We start from the raw sequence: 22,890 nt of genomic DNA on the forward strand, positions 1-22,890 counted from the left end.
TGGGAACGCTGAAACTTCTCCCAGCTCTGCCTCATGACAGGGCAACACTGCTGTGAGAGAAGTAAGCTGGGATAGCTAAATCAGTGCGTACAAAAGTGGTTCAGGTGGTGCAAGGATCTTGAAAAAGGATTTGTTTTTCACAGGGATACTTGTGCCATGTAACTGAGGTAAACTGGTTGTGCTGTTCCTTCCTCTCTAGGGTGTCACAGCTGAGATAGGAGCACAGCTGCGGGCTCCTGTGTGAGGGGGGACGAGCCCTTTGCGTTGTGTGCCTAGATCTATCCCCTCTGGGGCAGGACGGGCGCTTCTACCTCGGTCTCGTTGCCTCACGGCCCGTGTTCCCCACCTCTCAGCAGGGCCTGGCGGCGGAAGCAGCGAGGCCGCGGGACGCCTCGCCCAGGAAGGGGAGTGGCCGCCATCTCGGCTCGGCGCCCCGCGGGGCACGGCGCACGCGCAGGGCGGGCGGTGGCGGCGCTGCCCTTGAGGCGGATGAGACGCTGCGCGGGGCCGCTGCTGCGGCTGGCGGGGCGTCGGGCGCTGCCCCTCCGCCATGGCGCCGCCGCCGCTTTCCCGGCCTCCTTCTCCTCCTCCTCGGACGGCAGCGGCGGCTCGCGGGCCCCCGACACGTCCCTCTTCGTGCCCGTGCCGCTAAAGCCCGTGGGTGACGCGGCGGAGGAAGACGTGGGCGCCGAGCTCACGCGGCCCCTCGACAAGGGTGGGTGCGGGCTGTCCGTCTGTCCGTCCGTCCGTCGGTCTGGCCGCGGGGCCGAGGGTGGGACGAAGCCGTCGGGGCGGCTCTGAGCAGGCCCCGAGGTAGATGGAGGAGCAGGTGCGGGGCCAGCCGTTTGCGCGGCGTGCTGCCCTGCCGGGGCACGCGGCTGCGGCCTGCGGGAGGCAAAATAGCGTCCTTCTCGGGGGGTGGGCACCTTTCTGTGTATCTGGTATATATATATATATATATATTTATATATCAGGTGCCTCTCCTGCATTGTGCCTGATACATCCTTTTTCTTTATCATGTAAGCGGAAACAGGAAAGAAATCCCGTTGTTGACCTTTAGGTGCTCTACACTTCTTTGTCCGTCAGTATAATTATATCCCAAGAAACACAGTGCAATTTGGAAATGCTTTTTCACCGTTTTATTGAATCATAAGCTATACAGCTTGTTCCTTCTGCATAGTAACAGTTATGTTTTACCTAGCTCTGCCAGGATGCTGTCCGTAAAGGCTTGCTAAGAAACAAGTTCCTGCTCCTCTCAGTGTTCAGTGATGCCCCAAGCATTGAGGGCGTAAAAGAACGTTTGTTTATATGCCATCAGAAGACTTGATTAGGAGAACATTTTATTTTTATAAACCGCAGGTATAGGAAGCATGGGAAAGTGATCTAATTTGTTTGGAGCCTTTGAGAAAAGGATACTTGGGCCTGACAGGTAAAAAAACGTAGTTAGGAGTGAAATCCTGGACAGCTGTAAGGCAAGAAATCTGTATTGTCTTCAGGCTGGTCTGTGAGTATTGGCTAAAGTTAGGAGTGTATTCCTCAGGTGCCAATAAGTATGAACAGTGGTATCTTATGCATACATAACTCATTTTCACCTGTATTAGACTAGCAGTTATGGTGGATTTCTTCAAAGTTACAACTAAAATGATATGGGAAAATACATATAGATCCTGTGTGTTCTCTTAACTTCAAGAGAGAACAGATTGGCTAAAATCATTTGTGTTCCCAGATGAAAATTAACTTTCAAGCAACCTAAAGGTGTGAGGCACGCCAGCCAGGTGGCTGCTGTGGTGCTTGTCTGGCGTAGTGGCCTGCAGGGTGCCCTCTGTGTTGCTGTCAGTGATTTCATGTTTTGAAACCTTAGCTTCCTTAGCAAATATCATCCATTCTTTTTTATGAAATAAATGCTCATCCTCTGGTTTTCCTCCAGGATTCTGACCAGATCTTAAACAAATCACGCATCTGTTCTTGTGGTATTTTGAATGAAGATGCTCTTAAATTCTACTGTCAAATACTGTCCTAGGTTCAGTAAAGAAAAATTTGTATGCTGAGTACTTACAAGCTCTCTCACTACAGCCGGTGAAGAAACTTTGTTACTTACACTTTTCATAATTACAGTAAATCAGTAAATAACAAACTAACAAGATGAAAGATACAGTGGTCATACCTTTCATGCTAGTCAAACGTTGTCAATATAGCAGACACCTTTTTGGATAACTTTTGCAAAGCCAGTTCTGCAAAAGCTTTTATAACAGACCTGCTGCTTAACACCAAGTAGGGGAATTCATTCCCAGCTGCATCTTTATGCATTACTTCGACTTCGTTAGGATGTCCTCATTAGTGGTGATGTATGCTTTCCATGTTGGTGTATCAAGTAGGTACAAGTAGAAGGGACATTGCTTTTGAGCTTCTCTTACAGAGATTGTGCCAGAATATGTTGTTTGATAGCCTTTCATTGCTTTTACATTAGTAGGGTTACTGACAGGTTTGTGTGATGGTGACGTCCTTGTTACAAAAAGCCTAAGTGCAGTGATATGGAAATGATAAAACAGTATGATATTACTATATGATGGAGTGATTTAAAATTTAAGTCAATGCTTGCTAAACCCCTTGTCTGACTGCTTCATCAAAAAAGCTAATTGTTGAGCAAGCTGGTGATACATGAGCATGTTACAGTGAAATATCTAAGGAGCTGCTGTGTTTTAAAACCAAAAAACCAAGACCTGTGATGCTCAACTTAGATAGGAGGATGAAAGGGAGTAACTGGGCTGCTCACAAATGCAGCATCGAAAGAAAGATGTATAAAGAGGAGCAACAAGAGAAGACAGGGATGTTGCAAAGATAAGTGATCCGCCAGCAGTACAGAGGGAGAAAGATTGGTACCCGGCTGCCAGTCAGCAGGCAGCACACATGGGGTGTGGATGTGGGCCTCCTGGCATGGAGAGGATCCGTTAACCATTTTAAAATAAATTTGAACAGAAAAAATCTACTGTATGAAAGACCAGCACTTTGTGCTGGTCAGAATTCTTGATAAAGTTGTTGATTTGGAGCCCAAATGCTCAGTCATTGAATGCCCCTCGAGTGTCTTCAGCTGTCGGACTGTGTGCGCGTGCTCGCTGCTAAGAGATGTGAACTGGGAAAGATGAGCTGTTGTCAGCAATTCGTGCATCAGGACCAGGAGGTGCCTGAGCAAATGGACTAGTTAGATGCACAACGTCACTTGGGTTGGACAATGCAAGTCTAACTGGAAAATACTGCTAAGAAATGCGTAATTCTCAAGTATTTTAGCTCAAGCAGAGCTAAAATAGTGCTCTAGACTGAGAAAATAGTTAAGAGGGGAATTTCTTAAAACAGAAGTGACTGGTAGAAAGGAGAATTAATGGTAGAGGTAGGACACATCTCCTGAGTTTGTGTCCTGCTACTAGTTGTTTTAGAAATAGTGCTACAGGCAGTTAGATTAAACTGCTGTGGCTGTACACATTGTTGGAGTGCGATGCCAGCTTCGTTTTGTTTGGATACGCCTTATTGTTAAGGTATTTGTGCTTAGGAAGGATTGTGACCTTGAGTGGGCTACGATGGTCCCAACGTCATGTTGCCTTGGATAGTAACAAATGTTCTGGCATTGACCTTTTCATCTTGTAGTAAGGCCAGTAGGTTGTGATTTAAATATGTCTGATGTTGTGTTAACTTTTGTAACTTCTTATGGAGGCTTCTCAAGAGAAATTCATCCTCTTCCATTCTTTTACTGCGGTGTTTTCCAGCACGTCTTTGATTTCCAGGGCCCTAAACATTTCCTGATGAGAATACGAATGTTTGTGCGGTAAATGTAAGCGTGCTGATAACAGCCTTCATCTTGCTTAGTTACCCGTGTGAACGCTTTGGAAGTAGTTTTCAGTCTGTAATTTGAAATAAGTTCTTAACAGACTGCTGCACTACTCCATCCCATGCAGGTGTAGGATGGATGGAACCACTGCTCTTGTGCTTCTGGCTGTGGCTGCACTGGTTTTGCACTTTGCCAAATTCTTGCCAAGCGATGATTTTTATTATTCAAAGTGGGCTATCTCTACTCTAGAGTATAGCTTTTCAGAAAAAGAGGCAATTTTTCAGTGATTTATCATTGATTTCATGGGAAGCTTTCCCCATCGTGACAGAGCTTTCCGATAGTCAGGTAATAACTGCGGAGAGCAGCGCGTGGTGGTGTTCTGCTGGCAAACTGCGTTATGTACCAGTTCTGGCAGTGTGTAGTACAGCGCTGCTGGACTTGAATTTTAAGAATAACATAAGGTTATGGCCAGGTGCTGCTGATACTTGCTAGATTGCTATGAATTCCTGATTTGTTATCGATGAGGAGCTGACATTTCTGCTGTTGTGATTTGACTAACATTTAATAAACTAAATTCTGTATTTTATAATAATAAATACAGTTTTGTTAAAACCCATTCTTTTCAGGGGACAGAATGGGTTTATTAATAACTTTATAATAATCAGGTGTTCACATCAAACCTCTTGATTTGTGACAGGTATGTGGAAAGTCGGCTAAGTTTTCTTTTATCTTATCTGAGAAATAGAAAGAACACCGCGTCTGGTTTGCCTGATTTCTCTGTGTGTGTGTCTTAGAAGCAGCGTAGAGGGAAGAAGGCCTCTCAGCAGGTTTAGGAAAGCTTTCATTGAGTGGTTTAAGCAGATTTAATTTTCACATTAAAACTTGCTTTTTGCCGATAAGTGCTGATACAAAGCAAACAAAAAACACCCCCAGACTTAAAATCGTCCTTTTCCACAACAGCCTCAGTTGTTGATTGTGCTTCATTTGGGGAAAAATCATTTGAGTCTGTTCAGCATGGCAAAGATGCCCTCACTCTCAAGTAATGAGACTATAAGCCATGATTTTGGGGTCGGCAGAATGCGATTTAGTCTTGAGCAAGCTAAAAAAATGTTCTTCTTTTTCTGCAGCTGAAGTTCTAAAAAACTTAAATAAGTTCTACAAAAGAAAAGAAATCCAAAGACTAGGAACAGAAAATGGATTAGATGGTAAGAAAACATTCTAAGAGTTTATTTTATGTGAACTCTGTTTTTATTTGGGTATGTTATTAGTAGATTGGATTTTTTTACAGTTCTCACAGCACTGCTTGTTAGGTTGCCTCTGTCACTAGGTTTAAATAATCTTTAATTGCTTGTAATAGCTCAAGTGAAGATACACGTTTTTAATGGACCACTTCAGTGGTTTGTTATGTGTTTACAAATACAGTGTGGTGATTCTACTCACATTGACTTTTTCATTGTCTTTTGCAGCTCGCCTGTTTCACCAAGCCTTTATAAGCTTTAGGAAATATATCATGGAATCCAGCTCTGTGAGTGCTGATTTGCATATTATTCTCAATGATATATGCTGTGGTGCAGGCAAGTATCTGGGGTGCTTGTAAAATAAAATGTGCATTTTTTTATTGTTTTTAACTGTTGTACTTACCTGTTTACCTGTTGGACCCCCCTACGGTGTTGTAAAAGAGGTTGAAAATCGTTCTGCTTCCTCTTCAGAACCATTTGTGCCCATCCTACGGAGTGTTCTGTCTTTAAATCTTCTGAAGTGGAAACAAAAGAGGTGGAAGTCTTAGCAAGTAGAAGCCCATTGTTTTATAGCATCTGTTCCTTGGTGAAATGGAAACCGACTGTTTGATTTATTCCTCTCTCAAAAATTTAGTAGTCACTAGGGGGCACTTTGAGAGCGTTGTCCTGCTCAGGTGACTTGAAAAACTTGGGAACACAACTCTGACTGTTCTGCTTCTGTGTGGCACTAATAGAGAAAGTGGTGTTTGCTTGCTTGCTTACTGCTTTGTGTGTTGTAATTAATGGCACTTAACCAAGAGGTGATGCTAATTGGTAACAGCACAAACACCTTTCTCCAGAGTTTGAGCTTTAGGACTTTGGCATTGTATGTATGTTTTTAATGATGGTAATATAAAGGTTACAGTGTCCTTAAGCTTTGTCTTAAAATGTAAATGTGTTGATTTTAAGTCTTTAGGAAATTTTCCTCTTTAGGAAATTTAAGAAATCTTTATATATTAGTTTTGTATAAAATCTTTCACGTAGTTTCTTTATTTTATTCCAAGGCCACAAATGAATTCAGCAATAAAAGACAAAAATCTTCATAGGACAGAAAAAGCTATTTCTCACCCAGCTTTTTCATAGCTTCTCATTTATTTGGAAGTTCTCTAGACTTGAAGATTAGCAAGAGTGAATTTACTGAACTGAGTTTTTTTTTTTTTTCATTCTTCTTTGTGTTTGTAGAACATTGCTTAATGAGCCTGTGACTCGTGTTAGTTTACCTTTCGGCGATTGTGATATTGAACTTTGTTTAGAGCTTTTTAGCTCTAAAATTTTTAGAACTTAGTTTGTTGAAATAATTGCTGAAGTGGTGGTGGAAGTGCAATTAATTTTTTTCAAAATTTGTTATGAAGATGCATGCCTTCGGACAGGCATTCAAGCTTTCTTGTCTTCTAGGTCACGTGGATGATCTTTTTCCATTTTTCTTGAGACATGCCAAGCAGATCTTTCCGATGCTGGACTGCATGGATGATCTGCGAAAGATCAGTGATTTAAGGCTGCCGCCCAACTGGTCAGTGAATTTAAGTGATTGTGGTGTTTTCTTAGCCTCACATAATTTCTGAGTCTGTGGATTTGAACTTTGATGGATATTTGCATTACGTTTTCAGTTCCAGTTCTCTCTTTTTAGAATACCTTGTCAGAAACTCTCATCTATATTACAAGATATTTTGCAATCAATTAAAAGGAAAACAAGAGCATGTCAGCTATGAAAGTAGCTGAGTTGGTATTCTCTTTCCAGAAAGCTGACTTGTGGCTGTATCTGGGAATTAGTGTGTTGGAACATTAAAACGTTAGTGCACCCAAAGAGAGACCATAGTAATGAGAGTTATTTTGAACACCATGTATGAATTTCAATCTCAATCTTAAAAAGCATTGTATGGTTAGTAAGATGAATGTATAAGATACAGGAACTTCATGTCTTATAGGGTGTATTTAAGAACTTGATCTTTCTGCTTTCAACACACATGAAAGTTTACTGATATGCAAATGTTTAAGCTAATTTGGAATTTCACCTAAATCAGTATCCAGAACACCAGATACACGTTCAACAAATTTTTTATTTTTTTTTTTGTTTCAGGTATCCAGAAGCTAGGGCTATTCAGAGAAAGATAATATTCCATGCTGGCCCTACAAATAGTGGAAAAACGTACCATGCTATCCAGAGATTTTTGTCAGCAAAGTCTGGAATATACTGTGGTCCATTAAAACTTCTGGCTCATGAGATCTTCCAAAAGAGTAATGCTGCTGTCAGTATGTTGTATTACTTACCTGTTTCCTAACTATTGGAGCAGTCTCATGAATGCATGTTTAAGTGCTGTAGTTGCTTAAAGGAGGCTGTGAAGCAGTGTACTTGAAAGGGTGCTTTTGGCGAACTGTGGTGGTGTCAGTTACCAGTGGTCATTTCTGCTCTGGGCAGAGTGGAACATCACTTTCTCCAAAGCATATGCCATGTTGTCATCCTTGTAACCTGCATTCATTGTTCTGTGGTATTTTTTCTCTCCCTGGGTTAGCCTGGTTGTACTGTTAGATTTTTCTGTGTCAAAACCATTGCTTCTTTTATCCTGACCTTTATTTTAGCTTGTACTCAAGTAATTACCCTCGCTTAACTCCCATCAACCTTTTGCTTCAGTGTTTAAATACATTTAACTCGGCCATCTAATAAAGTTCTGCAATTTCAGATTGGGTGAGTTGGTGAAAGCCAGTGCCCTGTTATAACAGGTCCCTAGAGGAGGTGTTCTTCAGTACTTTTTTTTTGTTTGTTTACTTTTTTTTTTTACCATTTCCAACATCTTTCCGAAGGGTTTTCACCAGGGTGTTTGCAGCTGCACAGAACCATACCTCTTCTGAGGTATTACTGTAGCACATCACACATTAATGCAACGTAGTATGTAGATATAGTGGTGTTTAACAAGGTTCTTGTCACTTCTCTCTATATATTGTTAAGTCTGAGAATTTCTAAGTAAGAGTACATCTAAGTAAGATGTAATCTCTTGCAGGAATGGGGGGGCATCTCATTAAAGATATTACCTCTTCATTATGCCCTTCAGTCTGATAGGACTTAAATACAGGCCACAAGTCTCAAAAGGCTGAGTAGTTATTTTCTGGATAGCTTCCTTTATACTGTCTTAGAAGCTACTTTAAGAAACTGATTTTTTTTTCCCCTGTGGAAAGAGAATTATATTATATTCAGGAAATGTAACATGAGTTTTCTGAATTCCCATAGAACGTGCCATGTGATTTGGTGACAGGAGAAGAGCGTGTGTATGCCAATGAAGATGCCAGACAAGCTTCTCATATTGCTTGTACCATAGAAATGTGCAGCACTAACACACCTTGTACGTATATACAGTTGTTTGTCACATCTCTGGGATCTTTATGGGTGTTACTGCTGGTACTCTGTGAAGTAGCAGAGCTATTCCTTTTCACTCCTACTTGAGCAATTTCTGAGTTATTACCTGGACCATCTTAGCTTAGCTTTTTGGTGGCAGAGGTTTAACTTGATTTGAGCAACATTTTTGAAAGCCTTTGTGATGTTCTTTCCTATGTAATATTGCTGTTCTGGATGCTCTTCCTTGGTTCATCATATTTTTCTTGTTTTTAAGATGAAGTTGCTGTGATTGATGAAATTCAGATGATCCGAGATCCTGCTAGAGGGTGGGCTTGGACAAGAGCCCTTCTAGGTAAGCTTGGTAGTGTTGGCAATTAACTTTGGTTCATAGGTTGTTCTGACTTATGACAATAACTCATAATTTAATGTGAGGTGAAGTATACTCCTTGATGTGTTTAGTAAGCAAAATGTGATTTTGGGGTAACTGTTAATGTCAGCCAAAGTGCTGTTGGATATAAGTATGTAACTTTTAGCACTCTGTTTCACTGGGTCTTGTTCAGGACTCTCTGCGGAAGAAATCCATGTTTGTGGAGAAGCTGCTGCTATTGACTTGGTGACAGAACTCATGTACACTACAGGGGAGGAAGTTGAGGTAAGCTTTTTAGTTCTACGAAGTTATGGCTAGAGCATCACCTTCTTCTTGCTGGGAAAACAGACTGAAACCCAGGCTCTTGTCTGGGATACAACTGATCAAAGTTACTCTTGCAGGAGTTCTTGTTAAAATGTTTCTCCATTTTGCTAAACCAAAGGAGATGTTATAAAGTGTTTTTTTTTTTTTTTTCATATAATGGTATTATTTTTGCTTAAAAGAAAGGTAATTGTTTTGCTGACTTCCCCTCAGGGAATGCTGTAGCTGTTCAGTGGCTTTCTTTACTGTTCTGTTCTTCCTGGACGGAACCATGCCTTCAGTTCGCTCAGGTTATTTGATCTGTTGATGCTTACTCTCCATATGGTGAGGAAAACTGTTAAGAGTTTTCATCTCCAGAAGAAAGCAATTGAAAAATCTCTGAAACCCAACTTTCCTGTTATGAATTCTGCTGTCTTCAAAAGGTTCCTTTCTGAAGAGCATTAAAAAACAAAATTTGGTCCTAAGAAAGTGTAGTCTACATGATTTCTTGGTGAATTATCTATAGCTTTACATATATCTGCTTGCTGGGCTGTGCAGCTGTGAAAGAGTTACAACATGAAGGTGACTGAAATAAGGAAAACAAACTCATTTCTTACAAGAATGGCTATTATGTAGTCTGTGTATTTCTTCACTTGAAACTAGTTGACATGTAAAAATGTATAGTTCCTCTGCTTCTTGAAAAGGCCTTTTATTTCTCAGCCTGGGAAATGTTGCAAGTATGCAACTGCATGAGGTGTATGTCACCTTCTCTCTGGTAGTTATCCTTCTAGGACTGTGAGAGGTCCCTCAGTGTTAGTCAGTTGTGACAATAACCATGCTCGATGATCTTCCACAGGAATTTGTTGTTTAAAAAACACATTATCTATGATAACTCCTTTAATTCTAGGTCCGAAACTACGAAAGACTCACTCCTCTTACAGTGTTGAATTATGCCTTAGAATCTTTGGATAACCTCCAGCCTGGGGACTGCATCGTTTGTTTCAGTAAGAACGACATTTATTCTGTCAGTCGGCAGGTTGAAGCTCGAGGATTAGAGTGTGCTGTCATTTATGGCAGTCTGCCACCAGGTAAAGCTTCCTTCCTTTTATTTTTAAGAGAACAGTCTGATTTTGCTGCTTTTCTAGAAAAAAACTTAAAATGAAGTTTTCCTAGTTTTGCATCTACATATAAAGACTTCTGTTGAATGGTGTTTTTTATAATCTTGGTGTCAGAGCTTTTATTACGTACTTAATATTGTTCTTCAGATAGACTTAATTAAATGAGATCTATCCACAGCCCTGGGTCTGGTTTTAAATTCCTGCCCCTCTACCCTCAACCACAGCCTGATACCAATCAAAGGTTTTTTTTCTTTTTTTTTTCTTGATCTGCTATAAAGACATCAAGCTTAGTGATAAGCTGTATTTATTTTCTAAGAACAGTTCGCTATGTGAAGTGTTCGGGTTTTTTTTGCTTTAGGAACAAAACTTGAACAGGCAAAGAAATTCAACGATCCTGATGATCCATGCAAAATTTTAGTTGCTACGGATGCAATTGGAATGGGACTCAATTTGTAAGTACTCTGACAGGTTATGGTATGATTTTTTTGGGATCTGGTACCTGCATTAGTTTGCTCACTTTTTTCTGGCCAGTCTGACTGGATTGGCTAAATATCTGCTATGGCTGAAAAAACATGGTACTTATGTTTTAATTCTGAACTGCTGATGAATTTGATTGGGTAGGACTGAGCTTTAATTCTAAAGCTGATTCTAAAAATTAAATGGTTTACTTGATCTAATTCTATGTTATAGTAAGCACTGTTAAGGTGCATCTGATTTGTGGGGGTCAGATGGGCTAGGTTGTTAGTGTCAGTCTCTTGCATTTGTGAAATGTAGAGCAAGTGAAATGCTGGGTGCCACATCTGGGTCACAACAACCCCGTGCAGTGGTACAGCCTGGGGGAAGAGTGCCAGTAAAGTTGCCCAGCAGAAAAGGGCTTGAGGGTGCTGGTTGAAAGCCAGATCAACAGGAGCCATCAGCGTGCCCAGGTGGCCAAGAAGGATGGTGACATCCTGGCCCACATCAGAAGTGGTATGGCCAGCAGGGCTGGGGAAGTGCTTGTGCATCTGTATTTGGCACTGGTGAGACCGCAGCTTGAGCACCGTGCTCAGCTTGGCGCCCCTCACTGCAAGAAGGATGGTGGGGTGCTGGAACGTGCTCAGAGAACACTGAAACTGGTGGAGGGACTAGAAAACAAGATACACGAGGAGCAGCTGAGGGATGTGGGGTTGTTTAGTCGTGGTTTTTGGTGGCGGAATTGCCATCCCTGGTGACACTTAAGAGACATGGGGTTGTGGCACTAAGAGACATGGTTTAGTGGTGGACTTGGTAGTGTTACATGATGGTTGAACTTGATGATCTTACAGGCACTTTCCAACCTAAATAATTCTATGATTCTGTGAAGTTCAGTCCAGTTTCAGAGGTATTATGCTGCTGAAAGCAATGAAGTCATATTGCTATCAACTGCTAAGGCAGATGATGAGGAGTGGACTGGGACCCTATTAGAACAGGATTGAAATATGTCAGGACGGTGATTCTTGTAGCTACTAACCCATAGTCTTATGCTGCCCTTTTGAATTTGATACGTTCCTAAGTAGTATCTGTGATTATTTAATTTATGGAGGAGAAAAAGCCTTTGAAAATACGGCTTTCATTCTTTTGTAGGTGGTTGTGTATTGGAAATAATTTGCAAAACCAATTCCTATTTTTTTCTCAAATATTTCAGGTGTATAAAAAGAATAATTTTTAACTCAATAGTAAAGCCAACTATCAATGAGAAGGGAGAGAAGGAAATAGATTTAATTACAACCTCTCAGGCTCTACAAATCGCGGGCAGAGCTGGGCGTTACGGCTCATCTTTCAAGCAAGGAGAAGTCACAACAATGCATCGTGATGACCTAGTGCAGCTGAAGGAGATTCTGAGTGAGCCTGTGCGCCCTGTGAAGGTGAGAGGCTCAGTTCCCAGTGTGTACAGATGTGCTCTGGAGCCGTGTTACAGTCTTCTGATCCCAAATCATTTTTCTTTGTGTCTATGAACAAATCAGTGACAAAAACGTTTTTTGTCATGCTGGGATGATTTTGAATATATGGCTCATTTGGAGGCTTGCAATACCTTCAGTTATATTGAAACTGCTTTTTTAAGAATTAAAAGCTCAGAAGTTTGTAAGGTCCATATAAGTGTTCTCGCAAAACTGGACTCTGTAGGGTGTTTTGGCATATTATCTTTCTAGATTCTTCATCTGATGCGCTAACTTAAGAACAACGTTGAGAATTAATGGAAAATGTTGTCTTTGTTTTTCCCTTTAGGCAGCTGGCCTACATCCTACTGCAGAGCAGATAGAAATGTTTGCTTATCATCTCCCTGATGCCACTCTTTCCAATCTAATTGTAAGAGCAATCAAAATATTAGCTTCTATAGCTTTGCCTATAGTCACTGCTTTCTTAGAAATGTGTACTTTAAAAACGTAACAGACAGCTTTGTGTGTATTAGTTCAAATTTTCTTTCTACCACAGCCATGACTGCAAATACATTTTGAATGCCTACTTATTCTATTTCATAATAAACTTGAAAGCCTTTGAAGTGTGTAAATATGTGCACTTGTGTTAAAGAGCATGCAAGATCCTTTTCATTTCACCTTTCCTCCATTTTAAATGTAGACTTTGTCTGTGTCTGAAAATCTTAGATTGAAATTTTAACAAATTTATGTGAAAACTCCTGGGAAACGGAGCTGGTCATGTCAGGTTTCTATATATCTGAGAGCTTCTGTGGACTTCGCAGTAAAACAGTCTGCTGAGCTTGGTGTAAGCAGATTTTGTGGGATGTACTTGATCTCATCATTACGTGGATGATAGAATTTCTGGAAGCACCTGAAGTTTTTGAAGTAGAAATTAAGTTTCCAATGCTGTATTTTAAAAATAGTTTCACTGTTTTTAGCACAATGAGGACTTCTCGGCAGCTTTAAGGGATATGAGTGCATATTTAGCTCCCTGCTGAGATGCTGTTACGTAGCAAATTACACAGTTTCTAACCTTGAGATAGAAGATTATCTCGGAGACCTCCTGGAAGATTAGACTGGTAGGGTAACAGCACATCTTCAAAATCTAACTGTTTTTCTGAGCTAGCTTATCAGTATCAAGATTTATTTAAAAAAAAAAAAGAAAATGTCATTATCAATTTCTGTAAGTATTCAGTTGCATATCCAATTAAGAAGCTCAGTACTTCTCTAAAGATCTTTTAAAGAAAAAAAATCTTCAAAAGATTTACATTAGAGAAACTAGTTTTGTGGGCCAATAAAAATTCCACCTGCAATGTGCAGTGGCATTTCCTATTACTCCAGACCTTGGATAAGTTTCAGGTATTCTTTGAACTTCTCTATTGCAACACCAGATTTATCTTGTGACTTCTTTCTTCCTAAAATAGATCTGCTCCTGGCATTGGTATAAAAATAGCTCAATTGTTGAATTTTATGTTGTAAAGTTAGCTTTTTGGGTCATGCTAAGTGACAAACCTGGAATAAGTTTGAAACGTGGAAATAATTGATTCTTGTGATAGTGTTCTTCGAAGCTAAAATGTATGTTTTTAGAACATAAAATTGGATACTTAAAAGACCAGTTGAAAATGCTTCAATAAAACATAGTGCTTTATGTCTTACCCTCTGATCCTGTGTCAGAGAATTTGGTTAAAATTCTCTTAAAAGAGTAGAGGGAGCTCTTCTGACCTTTTTCTTATTACTGTGGTTCAAATTAGTATTTTTAACTGTTCTTTCAGTATAACTAGCATTTAAAACACCAAATCATTTTGTTTTGTTAATATAAAATGTGTCAACCCTTTCCTGTAATAACACCCTCTTCATTTGATTATGTTTTCACAGGATATTTTTGTGAGTCTCTCACAAGTTGATGGGCTTTACTTTGTGTGCAATATTGATGACTTCAAATTTCTAGCAGATATGATTCAGCACATTCCACTAAATTTGCGATCACGATATGTCTTCTGCACTGCACCCTTGAATAGAAAAGAGCCCTTTGTGTGTACCACGTTGTTGAAGGTCAGTTATTGTTTGTTCCCTAGAAAATGTTGAATTTATATTAAACTGAGCAGGTTGTGGTGCAGTGGGACTTGTATAGCTGCTCTGCTTATTGTGGGTATTGTCATTGCCTCATTTGAGAGCATTCTTAACATGCTCATAGGTAAAAAATATAAAATAGAGATTTTTTTTAAATTGTATTCTTCACCTGGAAGGGGGAAGCTCTTCACTTCTGAGAACTGATTTCATTTTGAGAATTAAATTAGAATTTGAATAGTTTTTCCACTGTTTGCCTCAGAGAATCATACTGCTTGCCTTGCAAGTGGTCTTTGTAATGGGAGAGATCAGAAGTGTATCTGTTAGGTAGTCACTTGTGCACAGGTAAGCTTTGCACTGCAGCGTGTCTGTCTAGTCATTAAAAATAGCCCTTAAAAACCAGGATGCCCCTAATTCAGGGTGTTAGGTGGTCAACAAGACAGAGAAATGTGGGACTGAATGTGACTGTTGATGTTATAATACAGTTATGTAGAATTAAACTCCCACAAGATGTGATGCTGTAAAATTGATCTCAGAATTACATCAGTTCAGTTTGCAGGCCTTGATAAACTCTTTTTGTCAGTGCTCCTGGAGTGATTATTTTGAGGAATTTTCCGTCAGCTGATTTCAGTTTTTCAGGACTAATAATTTCTTTTGGGCCTTTTACTTTGTTAGACACTATTATCTTTCTCCCTTTTTTTTAGGGATTGTGTTAATATTTTTAATAAAATAGTCTAAAAATTTAGCTGCTGTTGTGCACTCATGTCACAGATACCAGACTCAAGCTTTTAAAAACTGGCAAGTAACTTTATTTGAAAGTTGAATGATTGATTTCAAGAGTTTAAAAAAATAAATTTTGCCTTCTTAAGTAAATGCTAAGCATTCAGATCCCACGTAGTGGAGGTGTAGAAGGTCGTAACATGATAGTAGATTCAACAGCTGACACATCAGTTGTTAAATGTTGATGTGAATTTTAGCCCCTGGTAAAAAAACCACCCTGGTATTTAGCCAGTTAGGAACTAGTTAATCCAAGTCATCAGTACTCCTGATATTTAAAAATTTAAATCTTATTTGTCTTGTTTATCCGTTAGTAAAAGAGCCGAGATGTCTAGGTTTCAGAAGAGCTGTTACTGCAGATTAATCTGTTTGGGTTGTGAGTAGTGCCTTTCATAAGTCAGGGAACACATTTAATATGATTTTCTCAATCCTGGAGATTCTGAAAAAAAAAAAAAAAGATAATTAACAGAATAGGAGCAAGAGGAGAAGAAAAGACCAAGTCTGCGTGCTCTGCTAGATGAAATCATATGCCTCCAGAGTTAGGTTTTGCTGGATAGCTCTGTACATCTGTTGCTTAACTCTGTGCACGGCCCATGGACAAATTGTGTTAATGAGGCCTGGGAAAGGAGAGATGACTGCTGTGTTGAGCAATTAACTAAAAGAATGTGTGGCATTTGGGCTGTGTAAAACAAAGCAGGTATTTTCTGGAATATTGTATGTATACAGACTCAAGGGAATTTAGTCCACTGGGATTATTTTGAGTTGGCTAGCGGCGGTTTCTTTAATAATAAACTGGCCTGCAAACATTATCTAGCAGTAGACTGTGGTACTGACTTTCAATCAGTTCTATGCTCTGCGGATTACAGTGGGCCTTAGCTAGCGTGCAGCTGCCCAACTGCAAACTACCCTTCTGTCAGTTACAAGAAATTAAATAGCCTGTTTGTTTATAAACTGCTTGAATAATGCAACTGGTTACAGAAATGGCTGTGCTGTAAACAAATGTATTTGTTCTTTCCTGACCAATTGCATATTTCACTGAATCCTCTTTTTTCTTTCAGTTTGCAAGACAATTCAGCAGAAATGAGCCTCTGACGTTTGACTGGCTCTGTCGGCACACCAAATGGCCGCTAGCCCCACCAAAGAACATCAAAGAACTTGTACACCTTGAAGCTGTTCATGATGTTTTTGACCTCTATCTGTGGTTAAGGTATTCACTTGGTGCTTGGGAATCACTTTTTTTTCCTGCTAATATTTATGAATTGCTGTCCTAGAAAGCAGTGTGTTTCCAGCCAGTGTGTATGTGGTACAGTACGGGCTCATTTGGTGGCTCTTTGGAGGATCTTGACAAATGCTGGTGTAGCTATGTTGTGGGAGCAAGTTGTAGGCTCTGCAGAGAACAGTTTGTGACTGGCAGAGAAAGAAAGTTAGAAACAAGGGGATCCTGGACTGAAGCAGCTGCAGTGCCACTTAAAACATAGTGGTCTTCTCATGCAACACGTAATAATTTTTCTTTTTTACTTTACATAGTATATATCTCAGTTTTGTCCCAGTCAGCATTCCTTTAGTGTAAAGGTTTAACTGTATTTTGTTTTGTTTCACTTCTCTTCAGTTACCGCTTCATGGATATGTTCCCTGATGCTGCCCTTGTAAGGAATATTCAGAAAAAACTAGACGACATTATACAAATTGGTGTCTGCAACATCACAAAGCTGATCCGAGCTTCGCAGTCTAGTGCTGCTTCTGGAGCGGCAGAAGTTGTGTCAGAAGACTTTCCTCTTTCAAGGACTAAAAGAGATAGTAGGATGTTTTCAGACCATCGTGGTGCAAAATCCACAGAGCCACTCTCTGTTGCACTGGAGGTTCCAGGAGAAAGTAGAGTCAGGAGCTTGAAAGCTTACAGGTCTTCTATGAGGCAGGAGGATTTGAAAAGCCATGGACGTGGATCGCTTGCCAACAGATTGCTGCGTGAAGGACTTCTAACACAAGAGATGCTGAGACAGCTGGAGAGTGAGTGGCAGGATCAGCACAGGAATGATAGATATGGCTTTGCCTCAAAAAGAGATGATCAGAGTAGTTCAAAGGAAACTGGAAAAAAGAAAAAATAGAATCCATGTCATAATGCTGTTTAGTTTTTATTAATAAAATAAAATACTATTTTAATAACTACTTTGGCATTTCATGTTTACACTGCTGTAGCTCCTTGATGATGTTCTCCTCCTGTGACCACTTATGTGAAGCACTCAGAGAGGCGGACTTCTGTAAGCTCAGAGGCCATGCCTGTGCTTTTACCACTCTGCTGTACACTTGTTCAATGTGAAAACCGGAAACCGCTGCCTTCTTGCAAGATATCCTCACCTGTAATAAACATCAGATATTTCACTAGTGATGAATGAGCTACTCATTCCATTCCTTCTCAAAGGGCAGAGTTAAGCAGATAACAAACAGGTAATGAACAACCTGGCAGGAAATTTGGTCAGAGCGATGACAGGAATCATGTGCCTCTAACCTTTGGGTCTTGTGAAAATGTGTAAGGAGGCAAAAAGCATTTGTGTTAATGCCTTGGGAATTACGTAATTCTGGTCACAGGAATTTTGAGATAAATATCAGTTCTGTCATCTGAAGGGTAATTAAGTCTGTCCTTGCTCTTTAAATTGTATTCTTTTCTGCAGGAAATGCTTATCACACAAACTCAGGCAATGTTTGGGGGAAAAAAAAGTAGTATTGTTTTTTGGGGGAAGGTGATTTTAGAGGCATAGGTGTAATTTATTTATTTTGGAGAAATTCAGATGTCTTATTCTTTTTTTCTAATTCAGTTTTATACAAATGATTTTGTGCTGTTGCAATTCATATTTTTTTTTGCTTCATGTTTTAGCTTATTTGTGACATCTGGATTTTGATGGGAGACATGAAATATTTAATTAAACTGTAAGCTGTTAGGTAGAGTAAGTAACAGCCAGGGGTTGATGCTTGTGCCAGCGGTATTCCCACATACCTTAAAGTGGAAAACCTATGTGCATACCACCGGGAGGAAGGTTTAGTTTGTTGGAACTGAGTTCTCAGGAAACTCTACCTGATAGGGTCACTGAATAAGGTTTAAGGCAGTGCAACACCAGGCTGTGCCAGTTTCATACATGACTGTGTGATCTGTCACCCTTGCAGTTATTTTTAGTGTAAGAAGGTTTCAAGTACACCGTTGAGCTCCTCGTATAGATACTGGGGAGTGGAAAAATTGGCTACTTAAACTGCTGTATGTGCTCACAGAAAGGGATTTCGGTGGTAGGACGTGTTGCTGTGACTGCATGGGGAGAATTATGTTGTGGCAACTCTGTGTGTGTGGTTGGGTATTCACAAGCCTGCAGATGCTGCTTGTCTTAATGTTGGGATACTTGTGAAAACTGGGGTGAATTTCTCTCTGTCAAATACTTTCTAAAATGTTCAACTGCATATCTCCACAGGTGGAAACTTAGGTCTGAATCCCCTTTGCTTCCTGCTAGCATCAGACCTTAAAGCTGCTGTTCAGAAGCAAGTCTACAGCAGTCTGAACACAGTTTTAAAAGCTGTTTCAGGGTATTTCACACACAATTTTCCCGTTACTTACTGAAATGCAGGTAGTGCGTAAACGTTGCTAGTTCATGTCCTCTGCTGATTTCAGGGCCGAGCTGGTGAGGAGGGAAATTTTCGTGTCCTTCTGCAAAGCCCCATTTGAAGAAGAACCAAGCAGCTATGTATGTGTGGCCATGGCCATGTGAATGTCGGGCATTTTCTGCTTTGGGGAGGAGTAGTTCTCCTTTCCTTCCCAGAGTCAGGACAGCCTCTGCTTAAATACAATGTGACTGGCACAGAACACAAACTTGCGATTAACCCTTACAAATTTATAACCTTTGATGCTCGTGGAAGAGCTCGAGAGAGGTGAGTTACGTGGCTGAGTGGTATCCCTTGAGTTCTTGTTTGCTTTGCACTTGACAAACTCAAAGGGAAGATGTAGGTGGTCGTGACTGCAGTCGGGTTATGACAGCCTGTGTTTGCTCACTTAACCTCTTGGACTGCAAACACCTTGCTGGATCTGCAAGGTACCGCTTCAAACAACGCTTCTGCAAGGACGACTCCCTTCTGTCCCCCAAGTCACAGAAGACTCCTGCTGCTACTGTACCTTGCTTCTGGACTGTTTTGGTAAACGTACCCTTTAACTGTATGCTAAGCTGCTTCCTAGTGTGTACTTTTGAGCAAGGAAAGAGGAGCTGGGACTTGGAGGTGTGAGCCAGTCTTCTGTTTGAGCAGCAAGCCTTGCAGCCCGGGAGCTAAATGACTCTAAGCATTCTTTCTTGTATTTTGCCCAGATTAGCGTTTGGCTTAATTCAGCGCTCGTTTCCATAGTGACTCCATAGTAACTGTTTAGGAGCTCTGAAGTTTATTCAGGCGTTTCCAGGCTGACTTTCATAAAAAGTTTTCTTCTGAGCTAATGGTGTGGTTGTCATTGACTCTTGCTGGTGGGGCTGCCAGATTGGTCCCATGTGGTAAAATCTGGACTGGTATGGTGCAAAGCTACACGAGCTGCAGATTTTTAATAAGTCCTGGGCAAGCAAGCCCTTGGGGGGGCAGTGGAGTGGCCTGCTGCTCTTCCTCATGGGTCTGTGCCGAGCCTTTGTTTTTCCAAACAACAATACCAACATTGTTCTCTTGATTTGGGAATCACGTTTGCAGAACTTTTGTTTCGGGTGTTCAGATTTCCAGATTAATTTCAGGCATTCATGTTTCAGATGGTTGGAGTTTTATTAGTTTCACAATTTATTTTTTTTGTGTGCATGTGTGTGATTGTTGTGCTTCTGATGGAAAATGGTGATAAATGCTGCTTGGTTAAAACAATAACAAAAAGCCTTCTTACTCTTAAGCCCATATGCTCTTTTCTGTCTGTGCTGTCTCCATCTTTTCTCAATGTTGTCTGTCCTTGGGGTGGATGTTCCAATTGTTCCCCTCTGGTGTTCTGCCTTAATTTTGCAGAAAAACTCCGTCTGTCATGTGCTGTGCTGGTCTGGGGACGCTCCAGCATCGAGGTTCTCTGGTGGCCTCCCTTGTTCTTGAAGGACTTTCTTTCCCCTGAGCTTGCCTGCCTAAAAATGCTGGCATTGCTTCATGGGGACGTGTGACACTGTGGGGGGATGTCCTGGTTTCAGTTAGGACAGAGTTAATTTTCCTCCTAGTAGCTGGCAGGGTGCTATGTTTTGGATTAGAATGAGAAGAGCGCTGATAACATGCTGATGTTTTAATTGTTGTAGAGCAGTGCTTACACCAAGCCAAGGACTTTTCAGCTTCTCTCTGTCCTGCTAGCGAGCAGGCTAGGGATGCAGCAGGAGCTGGGAGGGGACAGACCCAGGACAGCTGACCCAAACTGGCCAAAGGGGTATTCCATACCATCTGACGTCATGCTGAACAATATATAGGGGTGGCTAGCCGGGGTGGAGGGGGGGCCGGCTGCTCGGGGATAGGCTGGGCATCGGTCAACGGGTGGTGAGCAATTGCATTGTGCATCACTTATTTCGTACACATTATTACTATCAATACTATTATTATTATTATTATTATTATTGTTATTCTTTTCCCTGTCTTAATAAACTGTCTTTATCTCAACTCACAGGCTTCACTTTCCCGTTTCTCTCCCCCATCCCGGAGAGGGAGGGGGGAGGGTGAGCGAACGGCTGTGTGGTGTTTGACTGCCAGCCGGGCTAAACCACAACAGCCCATTTGGCGCCCAACGTGGGGCTCGAAGGGTTGAGATATCGACAGATTTGACCAGAGTGTGTTAAACTAAAATTGGTATAAGTATTCGACCTGCTTAATAGTTGCTAGTCACAATGTTGATTGCCTTAATCTCAAGTCTGCTGTGCCTGTTTCCCAAATTGAGTTTTATAGCAAGTTACTTTCTGTATGTGCTCCCTGTCGTGCTGTTTACCCTTTCCGGGCCCTGGTTTAAGATTGTTATGGTACTGTGTGGTGTAACGATGGCTTATGAAATGATGAAGTATCTGGTCATGACTCTAACCTGGTATTTGTACTCAGCACTGTCGTCGACTCTATACTTCGGAAACCATATCTCAGAAACTATTAGCAATTACACCTATTGCCTTTTTTCATCAGGGAGTCAGTCTCTGGAGGGGACAGGGGAAGATATTTTTTCCTACCTGTTCACTCTCCCTTCCTCCTTCACCACCCTCTTATCCCCCGAGCTAGTTACGGTAGCTCTCCAAGATGTTGAATATCCTTGGGATACTCAGACCAGCATGTTCTTGTTGTTATGTCTCCTGAATGCGCTTCAGGTTTTGTTTAAGGTAAACAACTACTTAGGAATCTCATCCGGAGATCTGTCTTGAGGCGGGATATTTGCGAGTGGCAGGGAGTGTGGGAGGATATGGGCAGGTTTCTAGGGCAGTGGGCACCTCCAGTGTTTTGGACATTCACCCCTGAACAACTGCAAAATCCTAAAAAACTGGTAGAATGCTTGAAAAAAAGGTGTCATGACTCTGGCAGTTCCAAAGTGACACAAATCACTGTGGCGTGCTGGGGTCTGGCTTGTGCCTATCGAGCTGCAATTGATGCTACTATCAACCTAGTGACAGACCCTGCGGCCGTTCCAGTCCCGGCTCCTGCAGCCACTCCAGCTCCAGCTCCCGCAGCCGTTCCGGCTCCAGCTCCCGCAGCCGTTCCGGCTCCAGCTCCCGCAGCCGTTCCGGCTCCAGCTCCCGCAGCTGTCCCGGCTCCAGCTCCCGCAGCCGTTCCAGCTCCCGCAGCCGTCCCGGCTCCAGCTCCCGCAGCCGTTCCAGCTCCAGCTCCTGCAGCTGTCCTGGCTCCAGCTCCCGCAGCCGTTCCAGCTCCCGCAGCCGTTCCAGCTCCCGCAGCCGTCCCGGCTCCAGCTCCCGCAGCCGTTCCGGCTCCAGCTCCCGCAGCCGTTCCGGCTCCAGCTCCCGCAGCTGTCCCGGCTCCAGCTCCTGCAGCCGTTCCGGCTCCAGCTCCCGCAGCTGTCCCGGCTCCAGCTCCCGCAGCCGTTCCAGCTCCCGCAGCCGTCCCGGCTCCAGCTCCCGCAGCCATTCCGGCTCCAGCTCCCGCAGCCGTCCCGGCTCCAGCTCCCGCAGCCATTCCCACTCCTGTGGCTGGGTCAGAGAAACGAACTGTAGCAGTGCAAGTTGCCCCTGCAGAGGGTACTCCAACCCCTGTGGCAGACCCTGTGGCTGGGTCGGAGAAACGAACTGTAGCAGTGCAAGTTGACCCTGCAGAGGGTATTCCAATCCCTGTGGCAGACCCTGTGGCTGGGTCGGAGAGGCGAGCTGTAGCAGTGCAAGTTGCCCCTGTAGAAAAGGTGAAAAAGTGGTATAGAGACGCAGGTCGTTTAGAACGCAGAAAGTCTTCTGCTAAGTCTGGGTCTGGAGAAGACGAGGCTGGGCCATCAAGTGTGCAGGAGGATGAAGATGAGGATGAGGATGTCAGTAAGTCAACAGTAACTACCCGAACCCTATACCAGCGTGAGCTACGAGATGTGCGAAAAGATTTTGGTCGCTGTATAGGTGAACAGCTTGTCACCTGGCTGCTCCGGTGCTGGGACACTGGAGCCAATGGTGTGAAATTAGAGGGCAGGGAAGCCAAGCGGTTGGGATCCCTTGCTAGAGATGCAAGCATTGACAAAGCAATTGGAGATGGAGCACGATCTCACAGCCTCTGGAGGCGTCTCCTGTTAGCTGTGAAGGGAAGGTATCCCTACAAGGAAGAACTTGTATGTGTACCAGTCAAGTGGACCACCATGGAGAAGGGAATTCAGTACCTGAGGGAATTAGCCGTACGGGAAGTAATTTATAAGGACTTAAACGATGCACAAACATCCACAGATCCAGATGAAGTCCAGTGTACTCGACCCAT

General features: G+C 42.1%; 1 protein-coding gene and 1 long non-coding RNA gene across 4 annotated transcripts; one reads left to right on the forward strand and one right to left on the reverse strand.

Moving 5' to 3' along the window:
• The first annotated feature begins 432 nt into the window (after nt 1–432).
• SUPV3L1 (Suv3 like RNA helicase) lies at nt 433–17,151 on the forward strand. 3 transcript variants are annotated; one of them, XM_040563444.1, is made up of 15 exons: nt 433–715; nt 4,948–5,025; nt 5,287–5,394; nt 6,493–6,607; nt 7,175–7,343; nt 8,321–8,432; nt 8,700–8,777; nt 8,986–9,077; nt 10,000–10,180; nt 10,569–10,662; nt 11,874–12,093; nt 12,455–12,535; nt 14,020–14,196; nt 16,047–16,195; nt 16,598–17,151. In XM_040563444.1, exons 1-15 carry the CDS (start codon nt 490–492, stop codon nt 17,091–17,093), a joined length of 2,376 nt encoding a protein of 791 aa, XP_040419378.1. In that variant the 5' UTR covers nt 433–489; the 3' UTR covers nt 17,094–17,151. The 3 variants fall into 3 exon arrangements, with proteins under 3 accessions (XP_040419378.1, XP_040419379.1, XP_040419380.1); XM_040563445.1 differs by lacking the exon at nt 433–715 and having other exon boundaries at nt 5,287–5,345; XM_040563446.1 differs by lacking the exons at nt 433–715; nt 4,948–5,025; nt 5,287–5,394; nt 6,493–6,607 and having other exon boundaries at nt 7,175–7,332.
• Nucleotides 16,593–20,140, reverse strand: LOC121073005. The gene is made up of 2 exons (XR_005821463.1): nt 19,024–20,140; nt 16,593–17,343 (listed from the first exon to the last, which is right to left on the reverse strand). It is a non-coding gene; the product is annotated as an uncharacterized LOC121073005 (long non-coding RNA).
• Between the last annotated feature and the right edge of the window lie 2,750 nt (nt 20,141–22,890).

Source organism: Cygnus olor, chromosome 7 (genome assembly GCF_009769625.2).
Source record: "Cygnus olor isolate bCygOlo1 chromosome 7, bCygOlo1.pri.v2, whole genome shotgun sequence".
Lineage (NCBI taxonomy): Eukaryota > Metazoa > Chordata > Aves > Anseriformes > Anatidae > Cygnus > Cygnus olor.

Bases quoted from the DNA above. Each gene is read 5' to 3' on its own strand.
- SUPV3L1 (XM_040563444.1), top strand. From the start codon at position 490: ATGAGACGCTGCGCGGGGCCGCTGCTGCGGCTGGCGGGGCGTCGGGCG. The intron at 5,026-5,286 runs GTAAGAAAACAT...TGTCTTTTGCAG, and splicing joins AACAGAAAATGGATTAGATG to CTCGCCTGTTTCACCAAGCC. The intron at 5,395-6,492 runs GCAAGTATCTGG...CTTGTCTTCTAG, and splicing joins TGATATATGCTGTGGTGCAG to GTCACGTGGATGATCTTTTT.